This window comes from Thalassophryne amazonica, chromosome 18 (genome assembly GCF_902500255.1).
Source record: "Thalassophryne amazonica chromosome 18, fThaAma1.1, whole genome shotgun sequence".
In the NCBI taxonomy this organism is placed as follows: Eukaryota; Metazoa; Chordata; class Actinopteri; order Batrachoidiformes; family Batrachoididae; genus Thalassophryne; species Thalassophryne amazonica.
The window spans coordinates 32532767-32550130 of NC_047120.1; the positions used below are offsets into that span (position 1 = coordinate 32532767).

Consider the following 17364-nt stretch of genomic DNA (forward strand, 5'->3'; position numbering starts at 1 on the left):
AGATTTTGGTCCGGTAGTGTCGCCGTAAGGATGGCCCACGGTGCCTGACGGCGATCTGCACTTCGAGGCGGCAGCGTCTCGCCGTTTCAAGTTGAAAACGTCCACATTTCAGGCTCTGTTGACCCAGTAAGTCGTCAGAGAACAGAGAACTTTCAGAAGAAGTCGGCACGAGGAGTTTATTCGGACATTCCATTGTTAACGGACATTTTGTACTGAAAGAACGTGCGGGCAGAGTCGCATGTCGGGCCGGGCCCGAGCGCGGGGGGTTGCGACAGGAAAAACACCTCCGTTGGAAACCTTAACGGGCAAGTTGGAACATGCCCAAGCTGTTAAACAATTTCTCAGTTACTCACTTGTTGAAAGCCATCAAAAGCCGCCTGAATTTTACAAATGGTTTTCAACATGGAGGTGTTTTTCCTGTTGCGGTGCACACAGATTCGCTGAGTCGTCACGGAAACGACTCGGCGAATTTGCGCGCACGTCTTTCATTAAAAAATGTCCTTAAACAGTGGAATGTCTGCATAAAGTCCTCATGCTGGCCTCTTCTGAATCTTCTCTGTTCTCTCACGACGTCCTGGGTGAATTAAGCCTTAAATTAGATGATTAGGATTCAGCTCGAAACAGGCCGACGACGGTGCCTGGAAGTGCTGCGCGACGTCCCGCTCCGTGGGAAGTCCTTACACCGACAGAAACACCCCATAATCTCTCATCAGCTGTTAAACTTTTCACCGAAAACCAGCTTAATTTCTCGAATAGTGTCCACTCGGATATTCCTCACAGGTCCACAAAAAATTTTGATAAAGCAAAGCGCGCCGTCTCGAGCAGCGTGTGAAACAAAGGAATTCAGCCGAGAGGGCGGGACCACATCTCACTCAAGGCCAGCCCACAGGGAAATGACGTCACCGACACGTGTGAAAAAACTCACGCATGCGCACGAGGGTTCAACCATGATTGGTGTAAGTATAACTAAGTATAACTTCATTCACAAATGCGTAGTTCACATTTTTAATACTTTATGAACATGTATTTTGTCTGGTGTTCCAGTTTTTCTGCTATAATTTTATTAAATTTCTCCAAATTTTTATGTTTAAATACACAGTGATGTGTTATTATGTTAGGAGAAGAAATTGCAATAATGCAGTAATACAAATATGAACAAATCATTATTACCATATTTCTGTTGTTTGTTGATGTTTCTTGTGACGGTCACCAATATAACAATGTGATTTCTGCCTCTTTGTTGCCAAAGTAAAACCAGCAACATTAGCACAAATTATACAGTAATAATGATTGAGGTTTTCAGTAGCAACTCATCCAGGCTCCAGTATAAAAACCACCATCTGTCCGTCTGCTCTGCTGTGATTAACACAGCTGTCATAAAACAATGAGCCACATAATGTGAGTGGCTTAGAGAATAATTAATACACAACACACTTTCTGATTAATATTGTGGCTCCACTATGGCTCATTGAACTCTAGGCCTTAATACCATCTTACAAGTCCCCTTTATTTTCTTTTAGTTTGAAGTGCTTGGACAAAAAAACAAAAAAACAATTTGAATATGCAATCTTAAATCATACAAAGCTGGGACAGTATAGTAAATGCAAATCCCCCCCCCCCCCCCCCCCCCACACACACACACACAGAGTGATTTTTGCATTTACTTTGATTTCTATTTCATTGCACGCACTGTGAATCCAACATATTTCATGTTGTGTGTGTGTGTGTGTGTGTGTGTGTGTGTGTGTGTGTGTGTGTGTGTGTGTGTGTGTGTGTGTGTGTGTGTGTGTGTGTGTGTGTGTGTGTGTGTGTGTGGTCAACTTAATTCTATTTGTTAATATACATTCATTTTTGCTTTTCAAGTCTATAACACCTTCAAAAAAGTTGGGAGAGTAAAGCATTTACCACTTTGTAATATAGCCATTCCATCTCGCAACACTAAAAAAGATGGAGATTTTTTTGCATTGAGGATCCCAAGCAATGAAGCATTTCAGGTGTTGTTTTGCCCCATTCTTTCTGCAAACATTTCAGAAAGTGTACAACAGCGCAGGGTTGTCTTTGTTCATTTTTTTATTTCAAAATTCTTCACACATTCTCGATTTGGGACAGGTCAGGGCTGCAGGCACACCAGTCCAGTAATCCACTTCTTCCACAGCCGTTCCTTTGTAACGTGACTTCTTTTTTTGCACAGTAATTTTAAATGGCATTTGTGAATGTCGCACTATATTGTTGTGTTTGACAAAGTTTTCCCAAAGTAATCCTGTGCCCATGTGGTTGTATCAGCTGTTGATGTTTGATACTGTGCCTCCTGAGGGATCGAAGCTCTCGAGTGTTCAGTTTAAGCTTGCATTCTTGCCTTTTGCCACCATGAGATTGTTTAACGCTTCTTGTTAATGTAGTTTTACTTCCATGTGTTTTTATATTTGTCTTATTTATTGGTATTTTATTGTATGGATAAATTGTGTATGTATGTATGCTCTCGGGCAGATGAATTTCCCCTTACAGGGGATGAATAAAGTATTTATCTATCTATCTTTTATCTTTTCCACACTGAAATTCCTCCAGATTACCTAAATTGTTTAATTATATTATCCACTGTAAAGGAAGAAATATGCAAATCTCTTCTAGCCTTTCTTTGAGGAACATTGTTTTGGAACATTTCAATCATTTTCTCAGGCATTTGTTGAAAGACTGTAAATGGGGCAGCGCAGTCTCGTTTGAACTCCTGCGTGATATTATAGGATTTGACCACTTCCGGGGACAGCCTGCCAGGGTATAACACAAGCACAGCATCACTTCACACGGAAAAATGGTGTACTGTTTTGTTTTCGGCTGCAATTACCGAAGCACTCGTGAAATGTGCATTTTTTTTTTTTCTGTTCCCAGTGGAGAATGGAAGATGAGGCAAATGGGAGAGGTTGTGTCGGTACGTTTTAGCGAGATTTAATGTGGATAATGAGGAGTTTAAGGTGGACAGAGCAGCTGCGGTCTCTCATTGACACCTATACAACTGCCTCGACACGTTTTAGCTCTGGGTCATAAACAAACTGCAACACATGTCCACTTTCCACTGCATCTTCACCTTTTTTATTTGCATTTTAACTTTGTTTGCCGTGTAATTTGCCCAAAACCTCAGAGAAAGTGCCATGTTTCTGATGGGAACAGACGAGTGAATGGGCAATAATGAGGCTGTTCCCAGAAGTATATTTTTGCGTCATATGTTCTTTCATTTAACGCCTTTATCACCTACCCTCAAAACGAGACTACGGTGCCCAATACTCTGCTCATCTTTCCTCCTCAAAAACTCAGGTTTTCATGAATACTGCTTTTGTACCAAATCATGCATACAGTATCTTTTGACATTACCATTATGAAAAAATAACATCACTCACCCCAAAATGCCACCATCCCAACTTTTTGTGGAATGTGTTGCAGGCCTTAAATACAGGAATGGATGTATATTAAATGGCTGACAAAACATGAAATTCCTTTGGCTCATTCTGTCTGTCAGTGAGGACAGTGTAGTGTCCAAGTGGTCGGTGCACTTGCTTTCAAATCAGAGAGATTCTACATTAAGAACACCCGTGCCCATTCTCCATGTATCACATCTGCTATGGCAACCACAAGTAAACAAGAGAGAAGCCAAAATTACTTATAAAACTGTTGCCAATGAAATAGATGCTGAAGTAAATGGAAGAATCAGTGTTGGGGTTTTTCTAATTTGGGGTTGTAGTTAGAAAGCTATAACTAGCTAGTGTTGTGTTAATTGGTATCAACTATGAATCTGCAATCAAGGCTAATGGAGGGCATGTGGTTAATTATTCAATTATTGCTAAACACAATTCAAAATTAAGGTTACAATATTTTCAGAATATTGTAGTTAAAACCACATTAGCTGAATTATCATAATTCCCTCAAGTTTTAAAATGCTGAATATATGCCACTTTGTGTAAGTATGTGGAGATATTCTTGTATATGGGAATATTCTTTTCTGTATGTTGTTGAGGGTCAAGGTTGTGCGTGTTGATCGGACAGGGAACTCTCATTTAGACAATCAGCAGGTCCACAATTATCTCCACAACCATCGCTTGTAACAGTTGTTCCTCTTGTTGCCTGTTCTTGCCAGCATGCATGCGTGTGTGTGTTCATCCTGGACAGATGGATGATGTATTATGTAAAACAAAGTGATTCCAGTAATGGCCTGCTTAGCTGACATCTCCCCCCAACACACACACACACACACACACACACACACACACACACACACACACACACACACACACACACACACACACACACACACACACACACACACACACACACACACACACACACACACACACACACACACACACACACACACACACACACACACAGCATCATCTATGCCTGCTTGTTAACTTGTCCTTGTGAGGGCTCACTGGTGTGAGGCTGCTGATGTATAACTACAAATTTATTGTACACAGAATGTGACCTCACTTCCTGCACTACTGAAACCCCAGAATAAATGCAGCAAAACGCATCAAGAGTTGGCCATTGTAGGCACAGTCTCATTTTTAGTATGAGCCTACATTATTTAGATAATCGTGATGTCGTTGCAGACTTATCGACATGTTGCCTTGCAGTTGGGCTGCACAACTTAGGTGCTGCTCTACACAGCATGACAATTGATTTGCCATTTTTGCAGACATCATGCACAACTATTCTAACACTGGTTACAGACATGGATGGGCAGACATGGAAATGTGCCGCATTGCCAAAATGTTAAAGCCAACGCTCCCTCACAATGCAAGTGATACACCTCATCTTAGACTCCCTGAGTAACTGCTCATTTGTTACAAAGTCACTCCAATGGTACCCGAAGAGCCTCTGAACAGACCCGGTGCTAAAGATATCCAGTCGTTGCCTTAGGTCACTGGTTAGTGTCCTACTATCACAACCATGCAGTAACATAGGATGTACCAAGACCCAAAAGTCTTTGACTTTTCATTCTCCTGCATAAATATCTACATCGCCACACACCTCTGTTCAGCGACCTCATGACTCCATAAGCTCTTCCCAGGTATCTCTCCATCGCCACGACAGAGGACTCAGAGACATGAATGTTACTGCTGAGACAAGCAAATGTGTCCAAAAGTGCAACATTTTCACCAGCTATAGATACTTTTGTGACGGCTGAGTCTAGGGAATCGTTAAAAGCCTGGATCTTAGTCTTGAACCAGTACAGTTGCAAACACAGACACTGATTCCTCACTCAGTTTCTCAAGTGCTGCAGCCAGGGTATGCATTGTTTCCAAAAAGATCACATCGTTCTCATAGTCATTTCATTTCATTTAACCTTTATTTAACCAGATAAGAAAAACTCACTGAGATCAAGGCCTCTTTCACAAAGGGGATCTGGCCAAAAAGGCAACAGCACACACCAACAGGCAAAGCAATAATAAAAACAACACATCCATCATAAAATACAACACAACCAGCGACGTATGGACACAGTTATTTTATATAACAATGCAAACTCTAACACAGTAAAACTCATGGTCTAAGACAGGGTTTAAAACAGACGCATTGTCTAAAAGATTTCTGTTGTCAGTTTTCTCATAGTCGAGCTCAGTATCCTTTCCTTGCTAACAAAAGCACCTAATTCACTGGTTTCCACAGCCCTACCCAACACCCCAGTCCATGCAAGCATTGAACAGTGTAGGGCCCACAACACGTCTGGCAAGCACCAGCCTTCACTGAAAAAGCCATAGTTTCTGCCTCTGTTCTGTACAGTACTCGCAGTGTCAGCACTGTTGATATTCATGCTTGTGTTTATATGAGTACTTGCAGAGCTAGAATGCGGTTGACTTCTTGGATATGAAGCCAGACTGTTCTAGTAGCTGAGCAGAAAGTTACAAATACTGAATCATATTAAGTATCACCCTTGCAAAACCTTCTCCAACACAGAGAGCAGTGTAATGTCAATTCTTGTATTCCCTGTGATAACCCTTTCATTTTTAAACGAGGACAAGTTGTTTCTTCTAGGTTGAAGGGGTGACATCTATCTCCCAGATTGAAACAAAAATGATTTGTAATGCAAGGAAATAGCATCTCCACCAGTGTCACCTATGAGGCAGTTGTCATTCATAGAGTGAAGCCGCAAATAAAAGGTCTCCTTCACTGAGGTAATGCTCATTGCAGTTGGAGCATAGAATGAGGCAGTGGACACAACACCCAGTGAATGCTTGAGTCTGAGCTTCAAAACACGTTTATGGACGGGGTGACATCTGACACCAATGGAAAGAGCTGGTCTGCCACAGCAACTGCCATTCTCTAGGTACACTGACCATTTGGACAATTTGACCAAAAGTAGGTGTATCCACCAAGAGAGATCTTGCCATTCCCAGGTCTTCGCACCTCAGACATTCCAATCACTGCATTGTTGACCTTTCCAATTTCCTTCAACAGCAGTGGAAGATGGTCATCCTTACTGAGAGAACGGATGTTCCAGGTGCCAACCTACATGAACTGCCTCAGGTTTGGACCTGGATGCTGCTGTGCAGTGGGCAACCCCTCAGCACTGTACCAGCCGTTCTTCTCCAGAGACAAGAGGCTTGGTGTTCTCCTGTGGTTCCTTCTTGTCCACAAATGAGGATCCAAATGGGTTATCCCCATTCCTTTCATAGTGCACGGTACCCCTCAATAGAAGCCAGTTACTCCTGCGAAGAGTGTAAACAACAATCTTACTTTGAAGGTTTATAGTCTTCTGAACTTTTTGTGGTGTTTTTGTGGCAGCCGAAGAGCTAATCCCACCACCAACCACCAAAAGGGATTATCTGTGGGCTGGAGGACCACCTACAGCTCCCAGATGCAGAGATTGTGGCCAGGGTACACACACAGAAAATTCACAGAATACTATGTCACATGGCCACAATTAAAAACAAACAAGCAAACATTAAAGGTTGGGATATTGGTTGTGAGAGGCTAACCAGTGACATAAGGCAATGACTGGTTGTCTTTGGTACTTGATCTTTTCAGAAAAGCCTTAGGAACCACTGGAAGGACTGTGTCAAATGAGCAGATACATGTCACTGTAAAATGCCCACTTTGATTGAAAATGAATCACGGCTGGTCACTTTGCCTCGGTCTCTTGGATCTAATGTGATCAAGAGGTGCTGGGGGTCCCGGCCATGCTTGACGGAATTGTAATCAGTGGTGCTGGACAAACTATGTAATGGGGTGATTCTTAGACTACGGGCACTTATGTCCTTTGATCATATTGTATGAAAAACAGAAAAAAGGGGACATTTCACACTTTTATAGTTATCTTTACAATGAAAGTGTGTTAAGAAATTTGTTCTAGTACTCTATGATGACTTTTTCACCTTTTTTCAGCATCATTATATGCAAATATTGCCGTTTTGTGCTTGTCCCACACCCAGACTTTTGATCTTCAATGATAAAAATGAATGGTAAAGAAACGTTTTTTCTAATGTTTTAAAATATCTCTGAATAAAATATCAGTAAAATAATCAAAACATAATTGGGGTATTCAATGTCATACAACTGTTGTGATTTTTTTAAACAAAATGTAGTTGTCCCACAATATTGCCATAATTTCCATCACAACACTGTAATGTCCCTAAACAGTTTGTATGAAAGATTGTTTGGGTAGTTTCTATGGAGATAAACAGTGACATCAGAGCACATGTATATAGCGCCAAATCACAACAAACAGTTGCCCAAGGCGCTTTATATTGTAAGGCAATGGTGTGGTGGAAATTACATTTACAAGGCCAATAGTGCCCGTAGTTAAAGAATCACCCAATGACATCATTTCCAACAGCTTAGTTTGTTTTTTTCTGCATTGTTTATTTGGTAAAATTAAAATGTTCTTATTGGAAAAAATAATGCAGATACCAGTCTGTTCATGAAAGACGCATATCGGCTGATGTTAACAGCCAACGGATATATCGGTTGGGCTCTACCGAGCACTGTTTGGCATGTCCGCGGACCGAAAGTGAACTGTGAAAATGCTGGCAACCAGCACCGGTACAAAGGACCGCTGCTCCACCCAAGTTCTGTTCATATGTATCAGGGAGTACAAAGGGGCCTAACAGGATGCTAATTGTGTGGACCATCCTTCTCCTTTCATGCCCTTAATTTTACTTATGGCAGTGTAGTTTTGACATGCACAGGTAGAAATGCAGGTGTTTAGGTTTAATATAAAAAAAACACCAGCTGTATTTCACTGTAAAAATGAGCTAAAGCCAGTTGTGCAGATGATCCCTTTAAAATACTGGTTCACAATTAAGCCGATGTCAGGATTTACTTGACATCAAACAGATCTGATCTGGCTCAAAATGGAATAGTATCGAGTAGGAAAGTCAACCAGGTCCTTACAAAGCTAGATGTAGATGAACAATCACTCACACTCACATGCGCAGTCCCCAGACAATCCTGTCTGCAATAGAAAGCTCAGCAGTAACCATATGTATAACACGCCCAAGAGAGAGAGGACGATAGAGAGACACTAACACAGCCCCATGCACAGAGATGGATTGTGTGTGGGTGTGGGAGTGGAGGTGGTTCTCTTGTCTTAAGATCACCCTCACAATGCTTTTATCTTTAGTGGGAGATGCAGAGCAGAAGGGAACAGCTGGTGGGATGGTGCAGCCTAAAGAGGACTGTTTTAATATGCTGTCCTTCGTTTCAGTGCCCACACATGAAAGTATAAATAGCACACACACATACACACACACGTATGCATCTGCCTCTCTTAGGTGAGGGGTGTTTGGAGAAAGAGGAGGGAGGAGAAAAGGAAGATGAGAGGCTGTTGAATGATTAAATGTCTGGAGCAGCATGATGCACATAATCCTTATTTGTACAATGCATCTCAGGAAATACAATCAGTAGGTGTTAAAGACGTATGCATTTCTGTCACGTGTGCAAAAACTGAATCAAGAAACACGCCAGACTTCTGAAATCTCTTTGTATGTGTTGACCGAACAGCCTCAGGAGCCAATGATAATGAGGAGAGAGTATTCCGTGAGAGAATTGGTCCTCGCCGCCGACAGGGGGCGGTCCGAAGACGCGTCCATCAAGTTAACGGACACAAGTTCATGGCCACCTACTTGAGACAACCTACGTACTGCTCACACTGCAGAGATTTTATATGGTAAGAAAACACATGTACACGTCTGCTGTAACCATGACTACGCTCACATACCCCCTAATGGTCAATTCTCAGATTGTTAAAATGGGGCGAGTGTTTGATTGATGGATAGATATTTTTTATTCACTCGTGCTGCATTCACATGTTGACAGCAGAAAAACAGTCATTTTGCAGAATTTCTGTCATCTGCAGTAGCCGATGGGAAATGGCTCGAGTTGCAGTAATTTTGCAGTGTTAATGAGACGGTCAATAATATATTGAAATGAAAGAAGCAGAAGCAGTCTTGGTGGCAACCAGGACCCCACAATTAACAGCAAGGCTTCATAAATCACATGCAAACAAAGGGCCTGTTTCATATGTGCCTGCCTGCACAATCCCAGACACCTCTCAATGTGCCAAGATTCTTATTTAAAGTAATATGTACAAGAATAACTGCAAAGTGTTATGCTTGAATATAGATGCCAAAATCAGCTGTATCTATCAGAATAAAAGATTTCAAAGTTGGATATTTGACAGTTTTTATGGAGTTACTCATGAAGATTTTGAGGACTCGTTGATAGTCTGTGTAATTAATCATATATTTGCCTTGCTAATTGAAAATTACAGAGAATACCACAGTGTTAGTGTTTTGCACAATGTTAGATTTAAACGTAGCTCTTATTTTGTGTAAAAAGCCAATTATTTGTGATATCAAAGCTTAATTTATTTTCTGTAACACTAAACAAGTAACATACAGTGAGGAAAATAAGTATTTGAACACCCTGCGATTTTGCAAGTTCTCCCACTTAGAAATCATGGAGGGGTCTGAAATTTTCATCTTAGGTGCATGTCCACTGTGAGAGACATAATCTAAAAAAACATCTGGAAATCACAATGTATGATTTTTTTAATAATTTATTTCTATGTTACTGCTGCATATAAGTATTTGAACACCTGTGAAAATCAATGTTAATATTTGGTACAGTAGCCTTTGTTTGCAATTACAGAGGTCAAATGTTTCCTGTAGTTCTTGACCAAGTTTTCACTCACTGCAGCAGGGATTTTGGTCCACTCCTCCATACAGATCTTCTACAAATATTTCTTTCAGGTTTGGAATTTCAGCTCCCTCCAAAGATTTTCTATTGAGTTCAGGTCTGGAGACTGGCCAGGCCACACCAGGACCTTGAAATGCTTCTTACGGAGCCCCTCCTTAGTTGCCCTGGCTGTGTGTTTGGGGTCATTGTCATGCTGGAAGACCCAGCCATGACCCATCTTCACTGCTCTTACTGAGGGAAGGAGGTTGTTTGCCAAAATCTCGCACTACATGACCCCATCCATCCTCCCTTCAATACTGTGCAGTCGTCCTGTCCCCTTTGCAGAAGCGCACCCCCAGAGTATGATGTTTCCACCCCCATGCTTCACGGTTGGGATGGTTTTCTTGGGGTTGTTTTCATCCTCTAAACATGGTAAGTGGAGTTGATTCCAAAAAGCTCTATTTTGGTCTCATCTGACCACATGACCTTCTCCCATGCCTTCTCTGGATCATCCAGATGGTCACTGGTGAACTTCAAACGGGCCTGGACATGTGCTGGCTTGAGCAGGGGGACCTTGCTGCCCTGCAGGATTTTAAACCTTGACAGCATCATGTGTTACTATTGTAACACATTAGTGATCTTTGTGACTGTGGTCCCAGCTCTCTTCAGGTCATTGACCAGGTCCTCCTGTGTAGTTCTGAGTTTTCTCAGAATCATCTTTACCCCACAAAGTGAGATCTTGCATGGAATCCCAGACCGAGGGAGATTGACAGTCATCTTGTGTTTCTTCCACTTTCTAATAAATGATCATAACAGTTGTTGTCTTCTACCAAGCTGCTTGCCTGTTGTCCTGTAGCCCATCCCAGCCTTGTGCAGGTCTATAGTTTTGTCCCTGGTGTCGTTAGACAGCTCTTTGGTCTTGGCTATGGTGGACAGGTTGGAGTGTGATTGATTGTGTCTGTGAACAGGTGTCTTTTATAGATATTAGATTATGTCTCTCACAGTGGACATGCACCTAAGATGAAAATTTCAGACCCCTCCATGATTTCTAAGTGGGAGAACTTGCAAAACCGCAGGGTGTTCAAATACTTATTTTCCTCACTGTATGTCCAGACTCTACAGTGACTAACTTTAAATACAGAATTCACAACCAATGGCATCCTGGTTCATACACTTGTGTTGTATTATATTTTAGCAAGGGATGTGTCATATCGTATCATTATCAGTATACCAGTAAAATTTCTTCCCACGAATGCTGCATGTTGGCAGCTCATGCAGAACAAAAACAAGCATGGCGGAATGCGGAGTTCAAACCGAAGGTGAGGGGAAAAAAAATTAAGCCGACAATACAACACACGATTACAGTGTGATCCTGCCTTATCATAAAGGTGTAAATGTGAAGCACAAGAAGAAGTAAGTAAGTCCTACATAGGCCCTGAGGCCTGTTTGTGCTGGTGCTTATCAACAGATTCTATAGCGGGAAGCAGATGACTCCCTCTGCACAGAATGCCAGTCAAATTTAATTCAGTCTATTTATATACTGCCAAATCACAGCATGAGTCACCACAAGGTGCCCTGAGCAAGCACATAGGCAACAGTGGTAAGGAAAAACTCCCTTTGGAGTATTTTTGAGGAAGAAACCTAAAGCAGACCAGACTCAGAGGGGTGACCCACTGCTTAGGCTATTCTAAAAATGACAGATATCAAATAACCAAAGTGCAACAAAGAATTATCAAACATGCAGAACAGGAATAAAACAAAGTTCACTTCTAAGACATTAGAATTGTACATTTCATTCTTCAGGACAACAAAGTTGCAGGCGTAGCTCAGTTGTGTCCTCCAACAGGGGTCCAGGAAGAAGCATCAAACTTTATTCATAGTGACACCACCTCAGACAGAGAGCATAGAATCAATAGCCAGAACTAACAGGATTTAAAACACTAGGCTACTTCCCACCAGCAGTAACCAACAGAGTAACATACAGAATACTAACTGGTCATTGGAAGCTAACCCTTTGCTTCACTAAGAGACCCAGAATTTAGATATAATGAGGTTGAGACTTGCTCCATTGTTTAAATAACATAATTAAGAAGGAGAGGAAACAATGGTTCAGTACAACACTAATGTTATTCATGCAAAAGGGAAAACACATGAGTCTTTAATATGGATTTGATTGACTCCAGAGAATCAGACTGTTTTGTCTCAGCAGGCAGATTGTTCCACAGCACAGGTGTGCAGTTAAAGAAAGCTCTGTGGCCTGCTGACTTTTTTTAATCTTAGGAACACATAGTCATCCTCCCTCATGAGAACATAGTATGCAGGTTAGTTCGCTATCCCATTTACAGCTGGGTGGACTGCAGATTAAGTGTGTTGTCCACCAATGCAGAATATTGGCAGGCCAGCTCCTTATCCACTCAACTATCTGCTCTCTGAACCACAAGATGATGTTACTTTGTGTACTCCTATGTGCTCTGTGCAGCAGAGGAGGACAACAGCAGATGCTACGCAACAGGTTGGTCCAGTCTGTGATCTGGGCACAGGTCCAGAGTGAGAGAAATGTTACTGTCTGGGCACAAGATATGTTTCATTTCCTCATTTTGATTAATTACTTCCCACATTTAAGTAGATCCCAAATTAAGCGTGTTCACTGTGCGCTAAATTGAGTGTCACACTGAGAGACATTGTGTGTTTATGTGGAATATGTGGTTTTTGCTCAAAGGTGCATGAATGCATTGTAATGAATGTCTTGGCTGTATGTCATGGACAGGATATCTTGACGTAATCGGGGGAAGAGGGTTTCCGGTTTAGTGGGATCAGGGTCTCATCAGTGCTTTTTGCAGATGATGTGGTCCTGTTGGCTCCATAGGTCGGTGACCTCCAACACTCATTGGATCGGTTCGCAGCCGAGTATGAAGTGGCTGGGATGAGGATCAGCACCTCTAAATCTGAGGCCATGGTTCTCAGCAGGAAACCGATGGATTGCCTACTCCGGGTAGGGAATATGGCCTTGCCCCAAGTGAAGGAGTTCAAGTACCTCGGGGACTTGTTCATGAGTGAGGGAACAATGGAGTGTGAGATTGGCCAGAGAGTCGGTGCAGCGGGGCGATATTGCATTCTCTCTACCATACTGTTGTGACGAAAAGGGGGCTGACCCAAAAAGCAAAGCTCTTGATCTACTGGTCAGTCTTCGTTCCTACTCTCACCTATGGTCATGAGGGTTGTTTCATGATCGAAAGAACTAGATTGCGGGTGCAAGCGGCTGAAATGGGCTTCCTCAGGAGGGTGGCTGGTCTCTCCCTTAGAGATGGGGTGAGAAGTTTGGTCATCCGTGGGGAGCTCGGAGTACAGTCGCTGCTTCTCCTGAAAGGAGCCAGCTGAGGTGGTTCGGGCGTCTGGTAAGGATGCCTCTTGGGCGCCTCCCTCGGGAGGTGTTCCAGGCATGTCCATCTGGGAGGAGACCCCGGGGAAGACCCAGGGCTAGGTGGAGAGATTATATCTCCACACTGGCCTAGGAACGCCTCGGGATCCCCCAGTCAGAGGTGGTCAATGTGGCATGGGAAAGGGAAGTCTGGGGTCCCCTGCTGGAGCTGTTGCCCCTGCGACCTGAACCCAGAAAAGCGGTTGAAAATGAGTGAAATGAGTCTTGGCTGTATGCAATGATATCTCATACACACAGATTAATTAAAACAAATCAAACTGTGGGAAGGGATTATATGCTGTTCACACAACATAGCGATAATTTAAAAAAAATGTACTCTTCCCATGGCCACTCTATGGGGACACCTTTGTGTTAGCCCCATGTAAGTATGGTCCATTGCAGCCATGCAGATTTTCTGTTCTGGCTGCTCGAGTCCGGGGTTGCACCTACTGAAACATCCACCTCACACAAATTCTTGATGGAAGTGTCCTCATCTTTGCCCACAGGTGAGTGCAATGAATCATACTGTTTGCATATAGTTAGCCTCCAAATGGTGCGATTGGGGGCCAGCTTTTCCCAGTTTTCACAATCGATGCTTATGGACTTCGTGTCTCTTTTGCAGACATCCTTGAAGCCAAGGTTGCCCGAGCTTTCTCTTTCCTTGGGCTAGTTCGCTATAGAGAAGATCCTCTAGGATGCGGCCATCTTGCATCCTGCTCACATGCCCAAGCCATCGTAGTCTGTGCTTGGTGAGCAGCGTTTCAGAAGAAGTCGGTTTCAGCATTTTATCTGGATATTCCACTGTTAAAGGAGATTTTTTTTAATGAAAGACGTGTGGGCGGATTGCAGCGTCGGCTCACAGCTGCCGCGATGCTCCGCCACAGGAAAAACACCTTTGTTGGAAGCCTTAAGGACAAGTTGGAACATGTCCAGCTGTTAAACAATTTCTCATATACTCACTCCACTGAAAGCCATCAAAAGCCGCCTGGATTTTACAAATGGTTATCAACACGGAGGTGTTTTTCCTGTGCCGCCGCACCGCGCCGGCTGCGTCCTGACGCGCGTACCCGTCCGCACGTCTTTCATTAAAAAAATCTCCTTTAACAGTGGAATATCTGGATAAAATGCTGAAACCGACTTCTTCTGAAACTTCTCTGTTCTCTCACGATGTCCTGGATCAATAGAGCCTGAAATGTGGAGGTTTTCAGCTTGAAACAGGCTGACGACGGCGCCTGGGACCGCTGCATGACGTCTCGCACCGTGGGAAGTCCTTAAAGCGACAGTATCACCTCAAAATCTCTCATCAGCCGTTAAAATTTTCACCGAAAACCAGCTTAATTTTTCGAACCGTGTCCACTTCGATGTGTCTCACAGGTTTAGAAAAAATTTTGATCAAACAAAGCGCCAGTCTCTCAGCAACTTCTCAGACAAAGGAATTCCAACGAGGGGCTGGACGACTCCTCCCACAAGGAGTGCTCACAGGCGAATGACGTCACCGACAGGCGTGGAAAAACTCACTCATGCGCACGAGGGTTCAAGCATGTCTGATGTAAAAACATATGAATGAAATCCATATAGTTTTTGAAAAAAATAAAAAGGACCTATACTTTATTGACAGCCCTCGTATATATATGTGTGTGTATATATATATGTGTGTATGTGTATATGTGTGTGTATATATATATGTGTGTATGTGTATATGTGTATGTGTATATGTGTATATGTGTATATATATATGTGTGTATGTGTATATGTGTATATATATATGTGTATATGTGTATATATATATGTGTGTGTGTATATATATGTGTGTGTGTGTGTATGTATGTGTATGTATGTGTATGTATGTATGTGTATGTATGTATGTGTATGTATATATATGTATGTGTATGTATGTATGTGTATGTATATATATGTATGTGTATGTATGTATATGTATGTGTATGTGTATGTATATATGTGTATGTATGTATGTGTATGTATATATATGTATGTGTATGTATGTATATGTATGTATATATGTGTATGTATGTATGTGTATGTATGTATATGTATGTGTATGTATATATGTGTATGTGTATGTATATATGTGTATGTGTGTATGTATATGTGTATGTGTGTATGTATATATGTGTATGTATGTATATGTATGTGTATGTATATATGTGTATGTGTGTATGTATATATGTGTATGTGTGTATGTATGTATATGTATGTGTGTATGTATGTATGTATGTGTATATGTATGTATATATGTGTATGTATGTATGTATGTGTGTGTGTGTATATGTATAGTTGTAACATTTAACAAGTTGATCATTTCTAATTTTCAATGTGACGAGCTGTTGCACAGTGTGTGAATGCTCGCTCTCACTGGGACAGGAGTAGTTGAATTTTCAGTCATCTTCTCATGGAAAGTAAAGGTGCATCCGGTTTACTGTCTGTCACGTAGCGCCGACATGTGAATGCAGCATTATTGTCTCACACATCTGCATCCAATGTACACATTTTAATACAGCACAATTTTAAATGATTGTTTAATTTATTCGACTGGCCTAGTCTGTTAAAGTAATTACCCTTTTAGTTACTTGCTTAGCCAAGTCAACACATTTAACTGGAGATTGAATTCAATTAGAGGGAAAACACACACATGCTTCATTACTGCAGCCCCACCGAGCTTAAACATTGCTTAAATACAGCTTTTCCAGCAATGTGACACAGAACAAAAGGTCAGTCTCTCTCTCTCTCTCTCTCTCTCTCTCTCTCTCTCTCTCTCTCTCTCTCTCTCTCTCTCTCTCTCTCTCTCTCTCTCTCTCTCTCTCCATCAATAAAGTCTTGACAATTACAGAATACTCATATTTAAGACATTTGAAGGTCTTTTACTGTTTTCAATCGATAAATGTTTGTTCATTGTGAAATTTAAGTTGTAGAAATAGTATGATATACAGTGCATCTGGAAAGTATTCACAGTGCTTCACTTTTTCCAAATTTGTTATGTTAAAGCCTTATTCCAAAATGGAGTAAATTCATTTTTCCTCTCAAAATTCTACACACAACACCCCATAATGGCAACATGAAAACAGGGTTTTGTTTTGGTTTTTGACATTTTTGCAAACTTAGAAAAAACTAAACAAAACTAAGAAATCTCACGTACATAAGTATTCCCAGCCTTTGTTCAATACTTTGTTGATGCACCTTTGGCAGCAATTCTCTCTCTCCACAGAGAAATGCTGGAGCTCTGACAGAGTGACCATCGGGTTCTTGGTCACCTCCCTGACTAAGGCCCTTCTCCCGTTCGCTCAGTTTAGACTGGCAGCCAGCTCTAGGAAGAGTCCTGGTGAATCTGAACTTCTTCCATTTACAGATGATGGAGGCCACTGTGCTCATTGAGACCTTTAAAGCAGCAGAAATGTTTCTATACCCTTCCCCAGATTTGTGCCTCGAGACAATCCTGTCTCAGAGGTCTACAAACAATTCTTTTGACTTCATGCTTGGTTTGTGCTCTGACATGCACTGTCAACTGTGGAATCTTACATATAGACAGGTGTGTACTTTTCCAAATTATGTCCAATCAACTGAACTTACCCCAGGTGGACTCCAAATAAGCTGTAGAAACATATCAAGGATTATCTGTAGAAACAGGATGCACCTGAGCTCAGTTTTGAGCTTCATGGCAAAGGCTGTGAATACTTTTGTGATTTCTTCATTTATTTATTTAAAAACAAATTAATCTCTTTTGGAATAACACTGTAATGTTGAAAAAGTGAAGCACTGGG

The 17364-nt window shown here is 41.8% G+C and overlaps 1 protein-coding gene across 1 annotated transcript in view; it reads left to right on the forward strand.

Annotated features, from left to right (window-relative positions):
* Nucleotides 1-17364, forward strand: part of prkcea (protein kinase C, epsilon a) — a 180124-nt gene that overhangs the window by 87030 nt on the left and 75730 nt on the right. The window contains exon 3 of the mRNA XM_034194448.1: nucleotides 8995-9160. Coding sequence (XP_034050339.1) covers nucleotides 8995-9160 — 166 coding nt within the window. The remainder of the gene's footprint in view (nucleotides 1-8994; nucleotides 9161-17364) is intronic.